This window comes from Hippoglossus stenolepis, chromosome 12 (assembly GCF_022539355.2).
Source record: "Hippoglossus stenolepis isolate QCI-W04-F060 chromosome 12, HSTE1.2, whole genome shotgun sequence".
NCBI lineage: Eukaryota > Metazoa > Chordata > Actinopteri > Pleuronectiformes > Pleuronectidae > Hippoglossus > Hippoglossus stenolepis.
The window spans coordinates 14,525,358-14,545,926 of NC_061494.1; the positions used below are offsets into that span (position 1 = coordinate 14,525,358).

The following is a 20,569-nucleotide window of genomic DNA, read 5'->3' on the forward strand; positions in this document are numbered from 1 at the left end:
TTCAGTATTAAAGATCACCTGTCAGGTTACTTCAGCATGGTGGTGGTCAGGGCCGTGGTTTCAGGTTTAATTCTCATGACACTGGCAGATGGCAGGCCTAAAGATTAACCCACTGTGCTCTAATCCCTTCTCATCTTGTAATGCATGGAGCCTGTGTGTGGTCACACAGGCTCCATCAGACACAAATGTAAAACACAATTAGCACACAATGTTGCTGCAAGTAGCCAGACAGTAGACTGGAGGACATGCTGCGTGGAGCGTGCAACAAAATTTTGGTTCACAAACACATAATTACTGTGACTTTTCTTTAAAATGTTTGAACCTGCATTTATTCTATAGTAAAAAAAATCATATCACTGAGGCATGTATGTGCAAGTGTCTTTGCAATGATCACTGTAAAAAAAAAATCATACGGATAAAAGCTCACTGCTCATCTGTTGTCATCTTCTTAGTTTCTAATCCCGTGCCGTCAATCACAGCAACACATGCTGACCTCTTTGTTCCTGTCGGGGATGGAGCCATTAGGCTGCCCACAGGAACATTTTGCATGTTTATCATTTCGGTAGCATTGCTGCTGCATGTGCATCATTTGATCTTGATTCTCAAGGCTGTTACCAATAGACGAGGCCAAACCCGCAATATTTTTAGTATGAATCAGCCAAAGACACGAGTGTGCAATGTCTCAAATCATGTCAGGCCTTGACCAGATGGGCCACTTCAGTCCTGCTCCTTCTTTTAAACGGATATCGTCTTTAAGGGGTTCAGCATCAGCATGAAAACAGGAATCGAGAACAGACGGCATCATCCTCTGCTACAATATCAACCAACTTGACCTCTCAGGTCAGACAGCAGCAGTCGAGCGATTATTCCCAGAATTTAATCCAAACAAGGGCCCACTTCTTTATGGATGTGCTGTAAATATCTGAGACAAACCATTAAGCACGACTGTCAAAGCAAAGTAAAGTCAAACCTTTTCGTTACACAGTGGGCTTTAGATCTGCACTTCAAATTTTATTCTGCACGACCACTATTTCATCTTGATAGTTTTTTTATTACCTCCTAGGTTTTGTTTTCACCACTGTCCATTTGTTTGTTTATTCGTTGGTTGGTTTATTTGTCAGCAGGATTACACAGAAACTACTAAACGGATTTCCACGAAACTTGGTGGCAGGATGGGACATGGGACGTCCATGGCACAGATCCTGACCAAGTGGCGGAGCGTGGATTTATTTATTTTCTATCACTTCCATTAAAATTGCGAGATATCAATATCAACATCCCAGAGAATAATGCTTGAATCGTGATGAAAAAAATCAGGCATGTTGAGGAAACTGCTTTCTATGAGTGTGTGCAATTTGGTGCCATTCTACTCTGTTTATTTCCTGTATTTTTTCTTTTATTTAACTAAACTTGCATAAAAACTGTTAAAGTAAATTGCATTGTGCTGCACAAGTGAAGTTGCCTTTCCTTTCATTTAGTGTATAATCTTAAAAAACAAAAAGGACAAAAATCTGTCATAATCCATACATAGTATTGTATACGAATAGTAATTCATGCAAATCAGGTGGATGACTAAAAATAAAAAAGCCTTTACATGGGCCAGTGTATTATAAAATTACAAAATAAGATACTTGTGTGATTTGAACTAAGCAAAAACACTCACACACTACTATTCACTATACGCTCAGTTATTTTATCACAATGAAGTAATAGTTAAAGCAGTTCACACTTAATTTCCATTCATATTGCATGTAATCATTATATGAGAAGATGTTTTTCTCAGCAACATATGGCTGAGTTGTGTTTGCTCACATTATGCGGTTGAAGTTTAGGGAACGTTTCTGGCTGTCTATCAAGTAGCGATGTCAACAGAGTAAGTAGAATTACTTTGGCTCCCGTCCTCTCATCCTCGACCAAAACGTGAGGGTCCATAAAAATGTCAGATAAACATGTAGACAACCTAACAGCAGTTTATCACTAAGACGTCAAGAACATTTGGGATTACAAGAATCCCAAGTATACCCAAAATACGCCCAACGTGCACACACACACACACCCCTGGTCAAAGCAAACCAGTGCACTGGCAAATCCTTGCTTTTCAAAAATACATTGAAAAAGAAATTCTAGTGCACATGTCAAAAATAGAAAAGGAAACATTAAATCATTTGTACCCCATTGTACTTGGGTCACTACAGGATCACTCTGACTGTTTGAGCACCTGTTTTCAAGATACCCAATTCAGCTTTACCATTTTGGATTATTATTGATAATCTCTTGTGCAGTTTGCCGAGGGCAGAGGTTTGCTTTTAGTCCCGGTCCACTCTAAAACTAGGTCACTGCTTTAATCTCTCCATGTAGAGTATACTGTAGGTTAACAGCCCTTCGTTCTCATAAACCTCTGAGAGTGCTTGCAGAGTGAATACAGAGTCATGAATCATGCACAATCCTAAAAGATATGACACATGACTTCTGCAGGAGTCCTTGTGGACTGAAATGACCACGCGCAGCAGCAGCAGTCCACTGAGGTGCTACGAAACTTTTCGAAAAAACACGATAGTCCCTGTGTGATGGAGGCCTCAGCAGTTTGTCACTCAGCAACTTGCATTGCAAAACAGGACTTTGCTGCAACGATGAAAGAAATGTATGCAAAACACATCAAAACACATTAAAAGTCAATTAAAATGATGTCAATGAAACCAAATCCGATCACTGATTCACTGACCCTTCCACAAAACACACATTATGTTCACTACAGTATATCGAACAATTCACCTAAAAGAAGCCGAACTTCTAGAAAGTTATCATTAAACACAATTCACTTTATTGACTGCATTATATTTGACATAAAATCTGTATTAAAATGGGAAAAGAGAAGTGCATCAAATGCACCCTGCAGTTGAATTTACAATGAGACGAATTGATGGCTGAGCGAACATCATGTTGGCCAAACTGAGCCTTGTGCAAATTAGAACATGTGCTGTTCTGCTAACAGTCCTTCTCTGCAGTCTTTTACACTACTGCCCCCAAGTGGTAAAACACTGGTGGTGGATGACAAATAAAAAATAAATGCATCAACATGACTTTGGTTTGTTGGAGGAATATTTAGGCATGCATATATATTTATCTACAATTTTGAATATGGTGCACTGGTGATTACCAGTCTGTTTATTTTATGTTTGCCAGTAAGCCATGACAGTGTGACACAGTAACTGAAACAGCTAAATGAAAATTAGCCATCATTGAATTTTTTTTTCACCTCAGCATTTCCTACCGTCACATGTCAAAGTGTCTCTAGACTGATCTTTAATTCTCAGCAATTTACAATTTTCCTGTATCCACATAAAAGTTATCGCAGTATTCATTTTGAAATCTATGCAGAGTCTCAAACATCTGCATGAACCATATCTTGCCAACTAATGAAAATGACGGTAATGACATTAATTCTGAGCATGAATCCATACACAAAACAACCTAAACTCTTGGTTTTTAACTCTTTCACTCTATCCACTGTAGAGCTGTTGCAATCGCTACCATCTCTACTGTGCAATTTGATTTAGGGTTTTTTCCTGTCTACTGAAACTTTCAGGTATGGCAAGACGTTTGAGCATTTATTCCATATCCTTGATATCAAATGTCAGTCCCCTCCACTAGTTCGGTCTTTGTCAGCACTAGTTGGAAATTTGGTCGCACTAGTTCAGCATCTTACTGTACTAGTTGAACAAAAAATCTTACTAGTCACTCTTTTTCAGAAACTAGTTGCACTTTTGTTCAACTAGTTACAACAGAAACTTTACTAGTAACACTGTGTGCCGCACTAGTAGCACCGAAGTCCCTACTAGTTGGCTTTTTGCTGCACTAGTGAACTAGTAATGCTGAAAGTGTTACTAGCTAACTAGTGAGCTGCAAAAGCTCCGACATAAGCTCACTAGTAAACTAGTGGCCTACAATTTTCTGCACTAGTTGAACTAGTGGGAGCCAAAATGCACACTAGTAAGCTAGTGCAGGCAAAAATACTCACTAGTTTCCTAGTAAAAGCCTATTTTGACCTTACTAGTAAACTAGTAAGTCTCAAAATGTGTACTAGTTAACTAGTGGGGTCGAAATACCCACTAGTTACACTAGTACACATTTTGAGCCTTACTAGTATATATCATGAATATATCACGCTTTAGGTATAATAATCACAACAATAGTATTAATATGGTTTCCTATACTACGATGGAATGCTGGGAGTTTGTTGGCCAATGGACAAGAATTCAAAAAGTGTATAAAAGATTTAAGCAGTAAATCAGATGATATTTGTGTACAGGAAACAGGATTGAGTCAAAATTTGGATTTCAGAATAACTAGATATACTACTATGCTATATAGTATGTTATGTAATAGGAGGGAAGGAATGTGTGTGTGTGTGTGTGTGTGTGTGTGTGTGTGTGTGTGTGTGTGTGTGTGTGTGTGTGTGTGTGTTATTCCTTTATAAATGTAGCACATACATTTATAAAGGAAGACATGTCATTTAGGGAGGTAGGTAGAGGGAATGAACACAAATATATTACAATAGAGATATGGACAAGTGAGGGAGAGTTTGTTATAATTAATTATTACAAGCCTTGTAGGAATCTAGAGTTGGATAAGCTAACACAAATTGAAGGGCTGGATGGTAGCAGGGTGCTGGTATGTGGAGACTTTAATGCTCACAGCACATTGTGGGGAGATTGTTGAAAAACTGCTAGAAGGAAAAGGTATAGTTTGTCTAAATGATGGAAGAGGGACTAGATTAGATGTGCACACAGAAAACCTAGCGGGATATGTGAGTGGCATGTATCAGAAGAAACAACAGTATAGGCAGTGGTCATTTTCTGGTGTTGAGTAATGTAGCACCACAGAGAAATAAGGGAACAAAGGGAAGTATTGGGGAAGTGGGTTTTTAGCAGTGTTAAGTGGGAAGTGTTCAGGTATATATGTGAGAAAGAGATGGATAAAATAGACTTAAATGAAGATATGGAGGAGATTGATAAAAAAAAAGCTTAAAACAGTAATTCTAGATGCTGTGAAGCCGTCAATATCTAGAAGTAAGAAGAGAATGAAGAGGAAGACGGTTCCTTGGTGGACAGATGAGTGTGGCCAAGAAGATAAAGAGAGGAATAAAGCACTTATTATTTGCAGGATTTAATTAAGTATAAACAAGGGCAAGCAAGGGCAAGCAAGGGCTAGGAAAATAGAAGATAAAGCAAAAGGACAAAGTTGGCCATCTTTTGGTAATACGACAGGGGGATCAACTCCCCTGGGAGACGTTTGGGGGCATGATGAGGAGCATGAGGGGGAATCAGAAGAGAAAGGGTTCATCCAGGACTGGAGGCAGCAGCGTGTGATGAAGAGAAGGCGGAGATCGTCACATAGTTGTAATAACTTGACTGAGGAAGGGCAAGGACAAGATCGGCTCATTTTGGAATTCTTGCGAGAAGGATCGACACTGACTCTCCTCCTCGAGAAAAAAAGTGGGGGTTTGTATACAAAGTGGGATCACGTGACCACTGCCTGTACAGGCTGTCCCACTGGGGTGGGGGTGTGTGTGTGAGTGGGGGCAGTGTCGTAAAGCGTGGCCACATCTCGCTCGTGCAGTCAGTTTGGTCCTGCGGCGCACGAGCGAGAGAAAGTTTAGAGCCGAAAGTTTGGAAGCGACAGTATTTGATCACAAAAGGAGATTGGCTGCTGAGATCAACTATTTCTCGCTGGCTTAGTTTTTCCACTTGTGCATTTCATCGTTTATCAGAAAATAACGTTTTTCTGGTGTTTGGGGAAGAAGTCCGCGCCTCCTCCTCCTCCTCCTCCTCCTCCTCTTCCTCCTGCGCGCTGCCTCTTATTCATGCGGCGGAGGAGCGGAGCCCGCGGCCGAGGATACAATGAAGCATGTGTCCGAGACAATGTAGCGAGATGCTCTGATTCTGCTTCTCACAGGACGAGGGGGACGATTTGCTCGACTGCAGAGGGACACCAGCGGCTAAAAGGTTTGTGTCATGCCCCCCCTCCCCTCCCCCCTACCTGAACACCTCCAGGTCTTCTTCTTCTGACCCCGGCAGGAAACGACTTAAAGCTCAGATAAATTACCCACAGAGGCAGCAGCGTATATACGGCGGCGCGTAAACGTCCTGCCATCCTACCTTTAGACGCTATAAACGAGGAATGATGATAAACTCCGTCCCTGTTTCCACTCGTGTCAAAACCCCTGCGTGTGTGTGTGTGTGTCGGGTTTGTGTTTCCTCGCCGGCCGCAGGTATAAATGGTGTTTTGTGCAAACATGGAGGCTGCGTCCACTTTAATCAACAATCCTCAATGTTATTGACGTGATCTGCCAATAAAACCCATCTTATCCAGGTTTAGCTCTGAGTATGTGGAAGCATCATTTCAGGGAATCAGGGATTTCTAACACGCAGAGGTATTCATTCGTCTGTTTCAGTGGTGGGGGGAAAACAAGGCTCTTGAATTGAAAAGCCCCCTCCCCCTAAATGACTGCTATTAAATGGGCACCACACATGGACACACATAGAGGGGGGGTTGGTGTTCTTGGTTTCCCAAATGCCAGTAGCATTAATCAATCACTTATATTGGCACAGATACAATTCTAAACAGTTTTCAACGTTTGCCCCTTAACAGTCAATGATTTCTATTATCACCCCTGGATGAGCAGCAAAGCTTTCAGTGGGGATTTAGCTCTCAGTGTCTCCACGAGATGCTGCTTTGAGGCGTTTGAAGGCAGCCATTAATGTAATTTGTAGTGAGATGATAAACAGAGTGATGTGTGTTTCTGCTTGAGCAGATAGTCAGATTTGCCAAACGCTCCAGTGGCTCTTGAATATGTAAAAACGCTCGGTTCGAGTGCTGCAGCCTGACAGTTTGACGGCTGTGGCGTATTAAGCTCAGATAATTGGGTGATATTTACTTACAGAGCACACAATCACTCCAAAACTATGTCCCCCCCCCTTTTAATGATATGCTCCGTAGAAATGTTTCACTCTCTTGACAGGTCTGAACGACGGAGGGGTTCGAGTGGGGGGGGTGCAGTCTACATTTCTTTTTCAGTAACATTATAATCCACAGTAATGAAATTTGTTCTACTGAATTATTTCAAATTTAATTCCAAGTCAAAATAGCTCATGTATTCAGAAGTCTTTGAGTTTGGTCTGGTGAGGTTGAGTCTTCTTTAAAAAAAAATCTGAGTTCATGCTTCCTGGACAGTTAAAAAAATTAAATAATGTCAGTGTAATGCAATACTCCCAGCAGATGGGAAGGACACTGCTACGGCTAATGATGCAAGATTTGGCTTCGATAGAACCGCACCCGCTCTGACTGGCCTGTGCTCTATACTGATAAATGATGATGTTGAAATTTGAATCACAGATCACTTGCTGTCAATAGGTCAAAGCTTGCCCTTCATAACATGGGCAAACCTCTGACTCCCAGAAATGATACCGATGAATTAACCTGTGAGATGGTGCCACCAGGCAACAGTCTGGCTTCTTCAGATTTGAAGGTGGCTTGTTAAACAGAGGGGAGTATGGAAAAGGCACAGTCATAAAATCAAAATTTGCTCATTATCCCTGACTCAGTGCCATGTGGCAGTGTTCCACTAGGTTTTGAAAAACCACTCCTGTTTACCTTAACTCCCTCTCTCCCATCTGTGTTTCTCTTTACCCCCGATCCCAGCCCTAGTTTTTCATATGATTCTATGAAACTAGACAAACAAGTGTTAAATATTCCCCAGGCTTCAGGTCAATGGGCCTATGAGTGCATGTTGTTTTTATCAATAAAGCACTGGTTGAATCTAGGTTTGTCTTTAAGTGCTGAGATAGAAGCTAGTTCAGTCAGTTCAGGTCAGTCATTTATTGCACAAATGGGAATACAGTTATGCTTGCCGCGGATGGCTCCCATCTTTGGATGTTCCCTGGGTTAGCCAAGCAGCATGCTGGGATAAAACTGGGAACAAGTGCAAAAAAAACAAAACAGCAGGCAAGATCCATTTGTTAAAGATGAATAGAATTTACCACAACCATGTTTGGACTCAGTACTAGAAGGTGGAGGCTGGGGTGGTGGATGCAAGCTGCCGGCAGCAGGGTGTGGGTGGTAGGGTAGCTGAGCAGGGATAAGTGAGGAGGATGTCGTATCTTTTTTGCTATAACTATTTCATACATTTCGTTGTCATAAGAGCATACTTTTTTTTAAAAACTGTATATACTGAAGTACCTTTGTTGTTGCAGAATGAATCTTTAGCCTCTGCACGACAAGCTATGACCAACAAGCCGACCAGAATCTAGACATCCAAGTGCCAACCCGGAATTCAAGAATGAAGACCAAATATGCAATTGTCTTCATCTGTATTGTTGCCCTGGTCATCATCGAAAAGGAGAGCAATATCCTGTCAAGGTAAGAGTGTAAAATCTGCAGAAAACCCAGTAAGTCGTGGGAGATGTTGAAATGTATTGCTTTGGTTGGAGTTCTGGGAAAGAAACAAGTCCTTTCTTGAGATTTATGTTCACTCCAGGTTTTGGGCCAGCTCTGGCCTTTTGTATCAGTCAAGCTCACTGCCAATGCCTTTTCCTTGACCTGTTCAAAAATACAGATCAGGATACCCTCCTTCCCAATGCCCTTTTAATATAGTCAAGATAAAGATGACTGGAAAACTACCACACTTCTAGAAATGGGAATCTAGCCAACTGCTGGTTAGTTAAGCTTAGTACAAAGACTGGAAACACTGGAAAAATAACCTGGCTAAGACAAAAAGACGTATGTGTTGCTTAACCTGACACCTGATGGTGGCGCGATCGTCATAACGTCAATAATCACAGTTTCAAAATAGGGACATTTAATAGCCGGCTTTCATGCTAGTTTTCAATGCAATGCCAAAAAGAAGTTAACATGATTTGTTTGGCTTTCGCCTCTGTTGCCACGTGAAAAAACTGCTCATCTATTGCTGCTGTACGCAGCAGGAGCAGTGCAATGTAACGGAACCACAATGCAGTTTGGCATGATGTGAGCCCATTCAGTAAATGAGCAGTGTTGTGGGTGAAGCCTCCAACGCTAATGGCTGAGTCCTAGCGGCATAATTAACTTGTTACATCTTTTTATGTTTTTGAAGATCAAAATGTAAAAATGAAGTTGTGGTTTCATTTGCATTATTGTGCTGGACTATTTCAGACTAACGCCCATCTTCTGTTTTCGTTACATTACATTAAACCATGCTAACCACCTCAAACATACAGTAGATCCATGTAACAGTGCAAGATAAATGCAAAATTAACTAATCTGTTGTTGATTGATTTTTCCCATCAGGGTCTCCGATAAGATAATCCAGAGGCACGCTCCTCCGCTGGACCCACACTCACCGCTGGATAACGGCAACACGACACAAAATGGCCCCCTGTCCTTGCTCAAAATGCTGCTTTCTAAACTCCCTGGTGCAAAAGGGAATTACTCAAACTTTTCTGATGAGCAAGAGGATGATGAACTGGACGATTTAGTCACGTACAACTCCAGCCGTGGCCGTAAGCACGTATTGCTCCTGGCCAGAACAAGAACAGGTTCCTCGTTTGTCGGGGAGATTTTCAACCAGCACGGGGAGAACATGTTCTACCTTTTCGAGCCTCTGTGGCACGTCGAGCGCATGCTGAGTTCGGCCACAGAGGCAAACAATGGGACAGTGTTGGCAGGAATCTACCGGGATGTACTCCGGGGGCTCTTCCTGTGTGATTTCAATCCTCTCGAGAAGTTCATCTCTCCCCCACCTGAGGAACGCGTCACCGCTGCTCTTTTCCGCAGAGAGTCGAGTTTATCGCTCTGTGAAGATCAAGTCTGCAGTCCTTTCATCAAAGATGTTTTCGAAAAGTATGATACATTCTCTAGATACTTACTGTCATTGATCAGTGTTGGTTGAATATGAAAAAGAAACAAACTGATTTAGCTGCAGAGATGGTGAGGCTGTGTTATGTTATGGAAATCCCTTTTTATTATCAACATAGTTTGCTTTTCTCCTTCAGTTTGGTGCAGTGATTTGCTCTATATGATAAGCAGAACTATGACCATACCCATGAACCCCAGCCTTTGGTGGTATTAACAGAGCTGCAGCACATTTAGAATCATTTAGATTAGGAGTAAAACATTGCAGCGTTGTCGCTGAATTTACCTAAAATTCATTCAAATTGGGTTGTGAGTCAAATGAGGTTTAGCAAAACAAGACATTTGAAAACATCACTGAGATTCAGGAAATTGGAATGGGTATTTTTCTCCTTTTTTTGGACATTTTATATGAATAGATGAATTAATAATGTAAATTATTGTTAGAATATTCCCTATATGCAACAAAATTTAAGTTTGGTTGACCAGGACTCCCTGGCTGTAGAGATTTGTATCTCCACAGGACCTTCCTGGTTAATTATATGTTCCTTAACTCTACCCTTAACTTTTTTTTAACTGCACATTCTTGCATCTTTGACTGTATTTCAAAGAACCAGTCATTTGCTAATTGTCCTGATATTTCACCACTTTTCATACCCGTACAAGCTTTGTAAGTGTTTTAACTGCTCTAACTTAGAAACTGAACTTCATGGAACTTCGGACATCTGAAGTAACTCCTCCTGCTTTGCATCTCTATGAAAGGTATTTTCATCATGTTAAAACTAAACCACTCTTCTCTTAGATATCGCTGTAAGATTCGTCGCTGTGGGCCGCTGAACTTGACCCTCGCCTCGGAGTCCTGTCTTTCCAAACAACACCATGCCATAAAGACTGTCCGTGTGCGCCATCTGGAATCATTGCAGCCGTTGGTGGAGGATCCACGTCTGGATGTGAGATTGATCCAGCTAGTCCGAGATCCACGGGCCATTTTAGCATCCCGTATGGCGGCTTTCTCTACCTACGAGGTGTGGAAGGCCTGGGCGCAGGACGGCCAGGTGCCCGAAGATGACGAGGAGGTGAAGAAGCTCAAAGGAAACTGTGATCAAATAAGGATGTCTGCAGAGGTGGGACTGAGCCAACCTCACTGGCTGAGGAAACGCTACATGTTGGTGCGTTACGAGGACATCGCCCTGTATCCAATGCAGAAGGCAGAGGACATGTACAGGTTCGCAGGGATACCATTCAGTCCCCAAGCTAGGGACTGGATTCTAAGGAACACCCAGACCACACAGGAAGAGGGCGACGAATACTCCACCCGGAAGAAATCATCCGAGCATGCAGAAAAATGGAGGTTTAGCATTCCCTTTACACTGGTTCAGGTGGTGCAGAGAGTGTGTGGACCCACCATGAAGATGTTCGGGTACAGGATTGTGGACGATGAAAAGACACTGATGAACAAGTCCATCAGTTTGCTCGAGGACAGACTGTTTCATTAGCTTGAAGGTCACAATTTGTAGCTGTGACTCTGCAGAACTCTGCAGGAGGAGCCATTATTGCACAGACCAAAACTAGTAAGCAAAGCTGCCATAAGACACAAAATGACAGCATTAAGGCCATACAGATCTATTCATACTCACCAATGACGTGCCTCATTATAACAATGAAGAGCCACTTGAAGATAAAGAGAAGTATTTATTTGCATACTGTGTTCTTAAGTTATATCATAGTACTTAAGATATGTCACGCTCTGTGTTTCATTCATACAAAATAAGCATAGACGTCAAGCACGACAGATTGCCTGAGATTATTATATACGATTTTATTGATAGATGGTGATGTTTAGATTTTCAGGGATAAACTACGGTGAAGGTGAAAGTGATGTGAAAATGATGTGATGTGAAAGTGAGAGTAATACGGTTAATGATAAAGTGCTAATGCTGCCTAGTTCAGCCTGTTTTCTATATTAACAGATCTGCACTAGGATATCATCACTTTAGATTAGATCAGACCTGATGTGCGTTGATAGGACTTTACATAACTGACTCGGGTAAAGTGAATGTTCAACGGCTTTTTCTGGTGTCTCCTGGTGTGAAAATACAGTTTAATCTCTAGCTGCTTTCAGACATGCTCTGACATTTCCCTGGGGTTTCCCAGAGGGGCTGTATGTAGGAACGCAAAGGTCCAAGTTAGTTGCTTCTGACATTTTCCATAACGTTTCCTGCCGCCACTCGTAAAGCGTACGCAAAATGTCGGAGTGAGCCCATGCGGAAATACAGCAGGTAAATGTAAGAAATAATTCACAGCGAGCAATTAAGCGCGTTGGTGACACTTCTAACGCATGACAGATCCATAACCGAAAAAAAACAAAACAATAAGAATATAAATATCTCAGGATGAAAAAGAGGTGCCATGTACATAGAAGATGCCAACAGCGATATCAAAAGAAAACCAGATTAGAGAGCTTTTGGTGATTGGGGCCTTCACCGCTGTTAATGTGCTATAAACAAAAACGAGGTTTTCTGCAGCGGAATTTATACGTCGTGTATATGTCAATGTCCGGACCAAATGTTCCGGACATTTTCCAAAGTTCATGTTTGAAAACAGCTTCTGATGTCTCAAACCAAATGCCATTTAAAGCGGTTTTCTTCCAACAGAAGGTTGGTAAAGATAAATATATATAGTATAGTACTGGGTTAAATATAATAAGGTTAAATGAAATGAAGCAACGCTAAAGAAGAAACATACTTTACCTCATATACCTACATGTGTCTTTAACATTCAAGTGCTATTTTTTACTCACTACTCAGCCAGTAGCTATATTTCCCCAGCTGCTTCCCCACCTCTGAGTAAAAAGAGCAGCTTCTCTGACCTGCTGCTCCTGTCGGCAGCTCGCACGGAATGAAAAGGGAAGGACTCTGCTAAGTTAGAGCTGATCCGTATATGTCAGAGAAATATGCCAATACACACGTGAACATTTGTGTGAGGAGTTTTTTTTAAAACTACTTTATAACTTAAAGCAATAAAATCACGAGAAATATGAAGACGTGCAATTTTCAATCTTGAGATTGTTTTGGGTTTTAGTTAAATATGTACAATGCATGTATGTGACTGTATCAATGTGGCCTATCTCTTTAAGTGAAACCCAGGTGCTGTAGCGTTAACTGTCCCTCTTGATGGTATATAAAGGTAGCCACTGTGACTCTGCCTCAATGGAAGCATTGTGTTCAGCTTGGCTGAGGTACCGGGGAAACCGCCGGCCCGCTCATGGAAAAAGGATATGCATAGATGTACATATAGTAGTGGGCTTACACTACCTTAGTGTTGAAAACATAAATATGAATACTGGCAGGTCTTGAGATGCCCAGATTCACTACTTAAGTACTGTGAAATACCAACTGAAACAATGGGTGTAGTCAGAGTGCACACACATTCAGATCCCCAAAGTCTCACTAATATGCTGGGAGCAGATATGTTTGACTGGTGGTTCGACCTTCATAGAGAAATGATTGTCAACTTTGTTAAAATAGTATAAAAACTTCACTCACCAGAATGGCACTCAGCGATGTGTATAACTCAGCCAACCAAGGCAGTAGAAGTACAGTCCCCTCAAATTCAATCAAGCTGCACCAAATTACACACACTCGTATTTCTCACTTCCCTAAATATGTCTATTTATTTCCTAAAGATCTTTGAATTATTCCGTGGGAAATTGGGGCAAATGAAAAAAAAAAGTCCTATCTTACGTTGTTAAAGAAAGTGATAAAAAAAAAAGATCCAACCTCAAATTCTGAGACACTTCGCTTTTAAGCTGTGTTAACAGTACATTTTACATAGATGAGATCAAGTCATTTTGGTGTTTGGGTCGAATAATAAAATATATAAAATACTGACTTCACTTTTTGTTGTGTCTGTATTTTATGAGGTGAAAATCAAATCGGATGGGGTCCCAGTCAACAGCTCTGGTCTGCATAGATTTATCCATCCATATCCGAGCAGTTTTACTTTAGCTAATGTCTGATTAAATACACGACATAAGTTTTAGGCTATCTCACCTTCTTTGAAATGTTGGACTTGAGCAAACCAAACTGGGGATACAGGTTGAAAATAGTGTGCGAGGTATATATGTGGACGTTTTGATGTTTCTCTGCTCTGAAAATGTGTCACCATTGTAAAACATTGCAACCTAAATGAATTCAAGATTACTTTTCTTGACAAATAAGCAAATGTTAGAGCCACATTGTTTCAATATTGAGGCCGAATGTCTGATACTTTAAAGGGACTTACTCTGAAGAAAATGATAATGTTTCATAGGTTGTCAAAGTTATGGGTTTCTTAAATGCTTAAATGACCGGCTGTCAGTTTTACCTATTAAAACTTCATTTGCAGTCTCATTCTGGTCTTTCTTGCAAACTAAACCATTATTTTAAAGCAACTAGAAATGTATCACACAGATGTAAATGTTAGTTTGTTCTATTGAAATGATCATTCATTTGATTCCTTTGATTAAAAATGGCACTTTGAAGCTGTTACTCTCTTGAATGTGTAAACAGCTCGAGTTCTTTCGAACATGAAGTTTTTCTTCAGATTTTCAAAGATCCAAAGTAAAACCTTCTGTTGCTCACCAGGTTACATGCTGCAGCGCCAGAGTACAGTGGAAAGATAAAGTCCTCGAGGGTTTTTGCAGCAGTATGAAAATCCCATCAACAAAAAGTTGTGGAGGAAGTGTCTCTGGCACAAACACAGGCTCGGAGTTATGGTATTTTCACTACCAATGACCAAAAAGTTTGTTTATATTTCACTTATAAAGTTATTAATAGTTGTTTTTCTTGGGAAAGTTTGGGCTTTTTCTAAACTTACAGCTCACCACACTGGAAATATGTTGTAGCTAAGCATTCAGATCATTACCAAAACAGTAGAAAGGTCATAATTTCTTCCAGCATTTCTTTTGAAAGTAGAAAAAACTTGAGAAGATTTTACAACAAGCTTGTACAATCATGTCCTATAGGTATCCTTCCTCCATGGATTGCATACCAAGTATTTCTGCTTTTTTTATCAAGGTATTTTTTTAAACACTGAAATGATGGGCTTGTTGAAAAGCAGGTTAATGTGGAATTGTTTACTCTGTCTCGCCCCCTCATCCAAATTCATGCTGTTGCCAGGGATCCCCCAAAAGGCTTAGTGGGAACTGACTGAAGAAAAAAGGCCCGAAACAAGGAGCCCATTCAAGTCGGCATTCTTTCTGTCCCCAGCTGAGAGAAAACACATTAGAGTTCACAGCTGTTGGTCAAGCTGGTTTTCTCCCAGTTCATTTCCACGATGCGGAATATTCCCACAGCAACATAGCAGGTTTTTCCAACAGGCAAAGGAAGAACAGTCTGATAAGTCATTGAAGAGCCAGGTCAGGCCTGGTTTCACTGGTTTGTGGTCTTGTGTTTGACCACCAGACGTGTTGTAGAGTAAAGAGTGTAATGAGTAATGAGGGGGAGGGATGACTAACCTGATGTCCAGTAACTCTGAACAGTCATGCCTTTCAGTTTCATTATGAAACACTGAAAACTAAACTTGGTATATGGTAGTCTTTTATATAACACCCAACAGTTTCACATATGATCAACAGATGTGTTGCAAAAACTAACAATACATGAAAATACAAGCCAAAATACAAGAGGAAGGGATCAATACAGGTTTAAAATCACTTTCCCAAATTTCTCTTGAATGTTTATAGCCAGAAAATATTTGAGCAACAACCTCGATGTTGGTTGTTTTAGCCCTGAAGATACCAGCAACTCTAAGTGCAACGCCATCTCCTAGAAATTATATTCATACACAACTTACATGTTACAGTACATACATTTAGTTAAAAAAAACATAATTCAGACTGGTTTCAAGGACGTGGATCCGACTATCGCTTCCTTTTTTCTTCAAGAATTTAAATGATCTTTTCAAATTCACACGATTCCTGTTCTCCTCAAGTAAATTGCCTGAGAACTTTGTCATTCACTGCAGGTTTAAACCACAAAAAAAACAAAAAAATAAATCATGGTGATACAACCCAGGAGACAATTGTGGGAAGATAAATATCTTTTTAGATGTCACTAATTGTTTAGAATACATTGATCAATTAACAAACTTGTATTTAACAAAACAAAAATGCAGAACTTAAGAACTGAGGTGAGCTGGTGGAGCCACACTAATAAAACAAATACCACAAATTGTTATTTCCTGATTGCTCAAGAACACAGGAACCTTGCTGGCAAAACAAAACATTATCATTTTACACAACAAATTATTGGTTGTATCAGGTTAAACTGAGGAATGATCTAAAAACCTTGAGTTAACAGTTGACAATATTTCACAAATCCATGTTAACTGCAGTGTTCATTTTTAAAATTAATTTAGTCTGATCTGGTCCATCCTCATCAAATTGTGTGACTAATTTGCAACTGTGATAATAAAATAAATCTGTACTGTAGATGTGTAGAAAACATAAAAACAGATTAGTGTTGTATGACGTACAGTATACAGAAATAAATCTGCAACCCTCCACTTAAACTTAAAGTCTTTTTTAGTCCTGACATGGGAAGAAAGTTTCAGTTACATTTTGGCCCCGCTTGCTCAAAGGGCGACGCTGGTGTAGATGGTCATACCTTTAAAATGACTGTACCAAACAGATGCTCACTGTGAGGCTGTAGCACGCACAGATTCAATGACTCTATTTGTGTTGCTTAAGGGAAGGCAGACTGCTAAGGAAACAGAAACCCCCCAATCTGCCTCCTCTGGCTCCCATCCATGCTCTTACTCTCTTAAACATCCTCTGACCCACCACAGTGTTCTCCCATTTAACAGGTAGTGATAGTTTTATTTGGTGTATTTTTGATGTGTTTCGTTTTTTTTTTACTTTTCTCTTTTTGCGATGATGAGTTATTCCGTGTCACACTATCACTACATCACTGCTCCGGTCTGTCCACCCACCCCTCAAGCAAACAGACACTGTGCTGCACCCCTACCTTTCCACCGAGCACACTCCGTCTCCTTTTACTGGCTGCCCCTCTTTGGAAGGTAAATAAATCCTGTGGTTGAGGTGGAACACTGAGTGCCCTCATATGCCTCTGGAGCTGCTCTCCCTGAAAGAGGCCTTGTCTTTGCCTCTGGAAGGTGGCTCCACTCGGCCAAACACCGGGTATGGACGGATAGGCTGCTCTGTGGAGCACCCAAAATTAGCATGGTATACAACTAAGTATGTATGTATGTATTAACAAACACTACACACAGTGATCATTTAAGGACATGCTATGGTCATTTAAAGCGAAGATATGACTGTACTGAGCCTTATTGTTAAAAGCTGCATTTATATCCTGTGTCCAGCAGAGGGCGGTACACCCCACGGTATCATCAAAAGTGGTGTGAGCTTTTTGTGTGTGTGTGTGTGTGTGTGTGTGTGTGTGTGTGTGTGTGTGTGTGTGTGGTAAGTAAGTATGCACATGTCTTTCTATAGTTACAAGGGTCAATTTTGGTTCAATACCATCATTGAGAGGACATTTTCGCTGGTCCTCACAAATTCCAAGCACTGTTTGAGTGTTAAGATTTGATTTTAGGCTTAGAGTTATAGATTAGGTTTAGATAAGGGTTAGGCATTTAGTTGTAATGGTTAAGTTTAAGGTAAGGGGCTAGCAAGGGTTAGGGTTAGGGTTATGTCAATGAGTGTCCTCAAAGCTATAGAGAGACAAATGTGTTTGTGTGTGTGCGTGTGTGCTGAGAACATATAATGGTATATGTGCACACGGATATGTGTAAATGCATATATGTATGTCCTTCATGCATGCGGCCATGTGTGTGGTGCCTCTCTCCAGTTTTTGCTCAGATGTGCAGCAGTGATTGTTGCGTCACTTTATCTTCCTCATTACAGGACGTTTTCCTGCAGCTGGAGACAAAGCAGATTTCGACTCTTGCTCATGCCCGTTCCTCTTCAATCCATTATTTGGCTCTTTGTTCCCCTCAATGCGTCCCCGAAGCTCAATGGGACGGAAGTGTGAAAGATGTCCACATCAAAGAGGGTGCAGGCTAGCACTAATCCGCAAATAATGACAGGCAGTGCAGGAGCTGAACTTAACACACATGCTCTTACTTCCTAATCTTAGATGGTGTAGAGCAATCTGTGATGAGGATCAGCATTACAACGCAACACCTGCACCACAAATAAAGACGGGTTAGCATTGTCATGGTCCTCTCAAAAGAGCAAAGTAATTGAGAGAAAACGTTTAACAACTTGTATTTTATTATGATGAAGAGAAAACACTGTACTTTTTCTTCTGTCAATATACCAAACTTAGCTGGGAAACACTAGCAAAAATGTGTGAAACTTGAATGGCACTCAATAGCGTGCATTCCTCGCCAAGCAGTCCCCTTTGAAACCACATTTTAATTCACTAGATTCAGATTAAACTGCACACACTAAATGTCAGTCCACTAAATGTGTTATTTTCATCCAGATCCATCAAATATTCTCTGAGAAAAACGTCCTATCTCAAAATGTTAAAGAAAGTTAAGGAGAGTTCTTGAATCGGCTCGTCCCCTGATCCGGATCTTGAGTCATGTCCCACCACCAATCTCATGGAAATTGGTTGGGTAGCTCTGAGATTTTTGCCAACAAACAGACAAACGTAAAGTGGAAGTAAAAAGTATGTTTGAGATGATGGCTGGAACCAAGAAACTAACACACACACACACACGTACACACACAGACACACACACACACCCACACACATACCTTTCTAACCGTCAGATGGGAATCCCTTGAGGGGAAATTCTTCCCGACTCACCTGTACCATTGTTTCCTCCGCTCTTCCTGTGTGAGGAGCCTGTGTTGTTTGAATACAATGGGGTCAGGGAAATCACAGCACCTGTCAGACACACACTCCATCATAGTGACAGAGAGGACTTGACAACAAACGGCACAAATGCTCAACAAGGACTCACCCCATCTTCTTGTTCTGTTGACTGTGCCATTGCACAGAAAAACATGTACGGACCTTGATTTGCAGAGTAACTGTCCTTGTGTTTTTATTGTCTTTCTATTGCATGTTTCTTACTGTTTTTTATTGCATATATTCACTTTTTATTGTGTATTACTACTTTCCTGTGTTTTTTTTATTTATGTGAAGCACTTTGTGACTTTGGTCTGAGAAAGGTGCTTTATTAAACTTACTTTACTTTAACTTTCTTACTTTCTTTATACCATTTGAGCTGTAACTGAGACTGTTGTATGTATTTTGGTTTGCCACTTAGCATGACTTTGTAGCATTGTTCCTGCGCACTAATGGTGGGACTGATTGTTTACTTGGAGAGCAACGTGCACAAAAACAGCAAAGAACAGACGTGACATTGAACACAGAGCAGTGCATCCTCATCAGAAATCCATATCTTATGATATTGTGCCATCCGCTAAGTAAAAACGTTTTCCATTCCCTCCTTAATCTCCCAGTGAACTTCACAGCAGCAGCACAAAAGGAAACAGTGTGCAGCTGAAAATCTTCCAGACGCCAAGCGCCATAGGAAAGGTCTATGTGCAGTGCCAAAGTTAAGGATTAAAAGTCACTCTGGGAATGTCAGCTTCGTCAGACAAAACAATCCCATCGTTGCTGCCAACGCCATTTTCTCTAACGTTTATCATCCACCTCCAAAAATGGAAACTTTTATCCAACACATACACAGGAGGGATTTCAGTTTCAAGATTATAGCAAATGTCATTAAGTTGCCGGTGGTATTTATGAACTTCAATTGACCAAAGCTCAAATGGCACTGTAGTCGAATAGAAGAAAATTTAGTGTGACATCACTCTTCCTCTTATAATGCCAGTGCTCTTCAGTGCACCTCTGTCCTGTGTGATGGGTGAACCCCCGTTAAGGTCGGTCCCAAGACAACTCTACAGTCATCGATGTTACCTTATCATGTGTCATCTCCTCAGCACCCCTCTGTCAATCAGTCTGCTGGACCAGCCCTCTCAAGTTGCATGAGCTATGATTAGCAATTTCTGCCATTATGTATCCTCCCTGCATAATTCATGCCCCTAGTTCTTTCTGACTTTCCCCCGAGAGAACATGAGAGGGGAATCCCACCCTGCTCCAACAAAACACAGAGGGCTTGTCTTGAGCTAAGAGTTAGAAAATAATGCTGCATTTTTAATTATCCAAACACTGGAGGATTTATAATTGATGAGGGGGTGATCGAAGGAGCAGGTTTGCCCCTCTCCCTTCAAGGAAAAGAAATGGTGTGGAAAGTGTTTGGTCATTAGGCCGCTAGGGATCCAGTTCTCTCCTGATCTCGAGATCAAGTATGACAAAGCTGAGAGGAGATCCCATACACCGACCAAAGTGGAGCAAGCATTTTCCCTTGCTTCAGTTGAGTCTGCTATTGTCTACGTGGTATTATCCTGAGAGATGGTGAGGTTTGTCATCTGAGAAGCCTGCTCTGGTTCACCGTGGGATGGGCTAACATGACAATTCATTTTGGTGGAATGAGAAAGTGGAATTGGCTGGAGGGAAATGCCTCAGTAAGACAAGTCTATTTATATAGAATCATTCAGACACGAGGCAATTCACTGTCCTTTACAGAACATAGAAAAATATGGCATTAAGAATACAGGAAAATTGCATTTAAAAGATGATAAAATGGAAATAAAAGCTAA

At 40.9% G+C, this 20,569-nt stretch overlaps 1 protein-coding gene across 1 annotated transcript; it reads left to right on the top strand.

Moving 5' to 3' along the window:
- Positions 1-5,610: 5,610 nt before the first annotated feature.
- On the top strand, positions 5,611-14,393 carry chst3a (carbohydrate (chondroitin 6) sulfotransferase 3a). The gene is made up of 4 exons (XM_035173525.2): positions 5,611-6,005; positions 8,253-8,418; positions 9,325-9,876; positions 10,688-14,393. Exons 2-4 carry the CDS (start codon positions 8,339-8,341, stop codon positions 11,379-11,381), a joined length of 1,326 nt encoding a protein of 441 aa, XP_035029416.1. The 5' UTR covers positions 5,611-6,005; positions 8,253-8,338; the 3' UTR covers positions 11,382-14,393.
- The last annotated feature ends 6,176 nt before the right edge of the window (positions 14,394-20,569 follow it).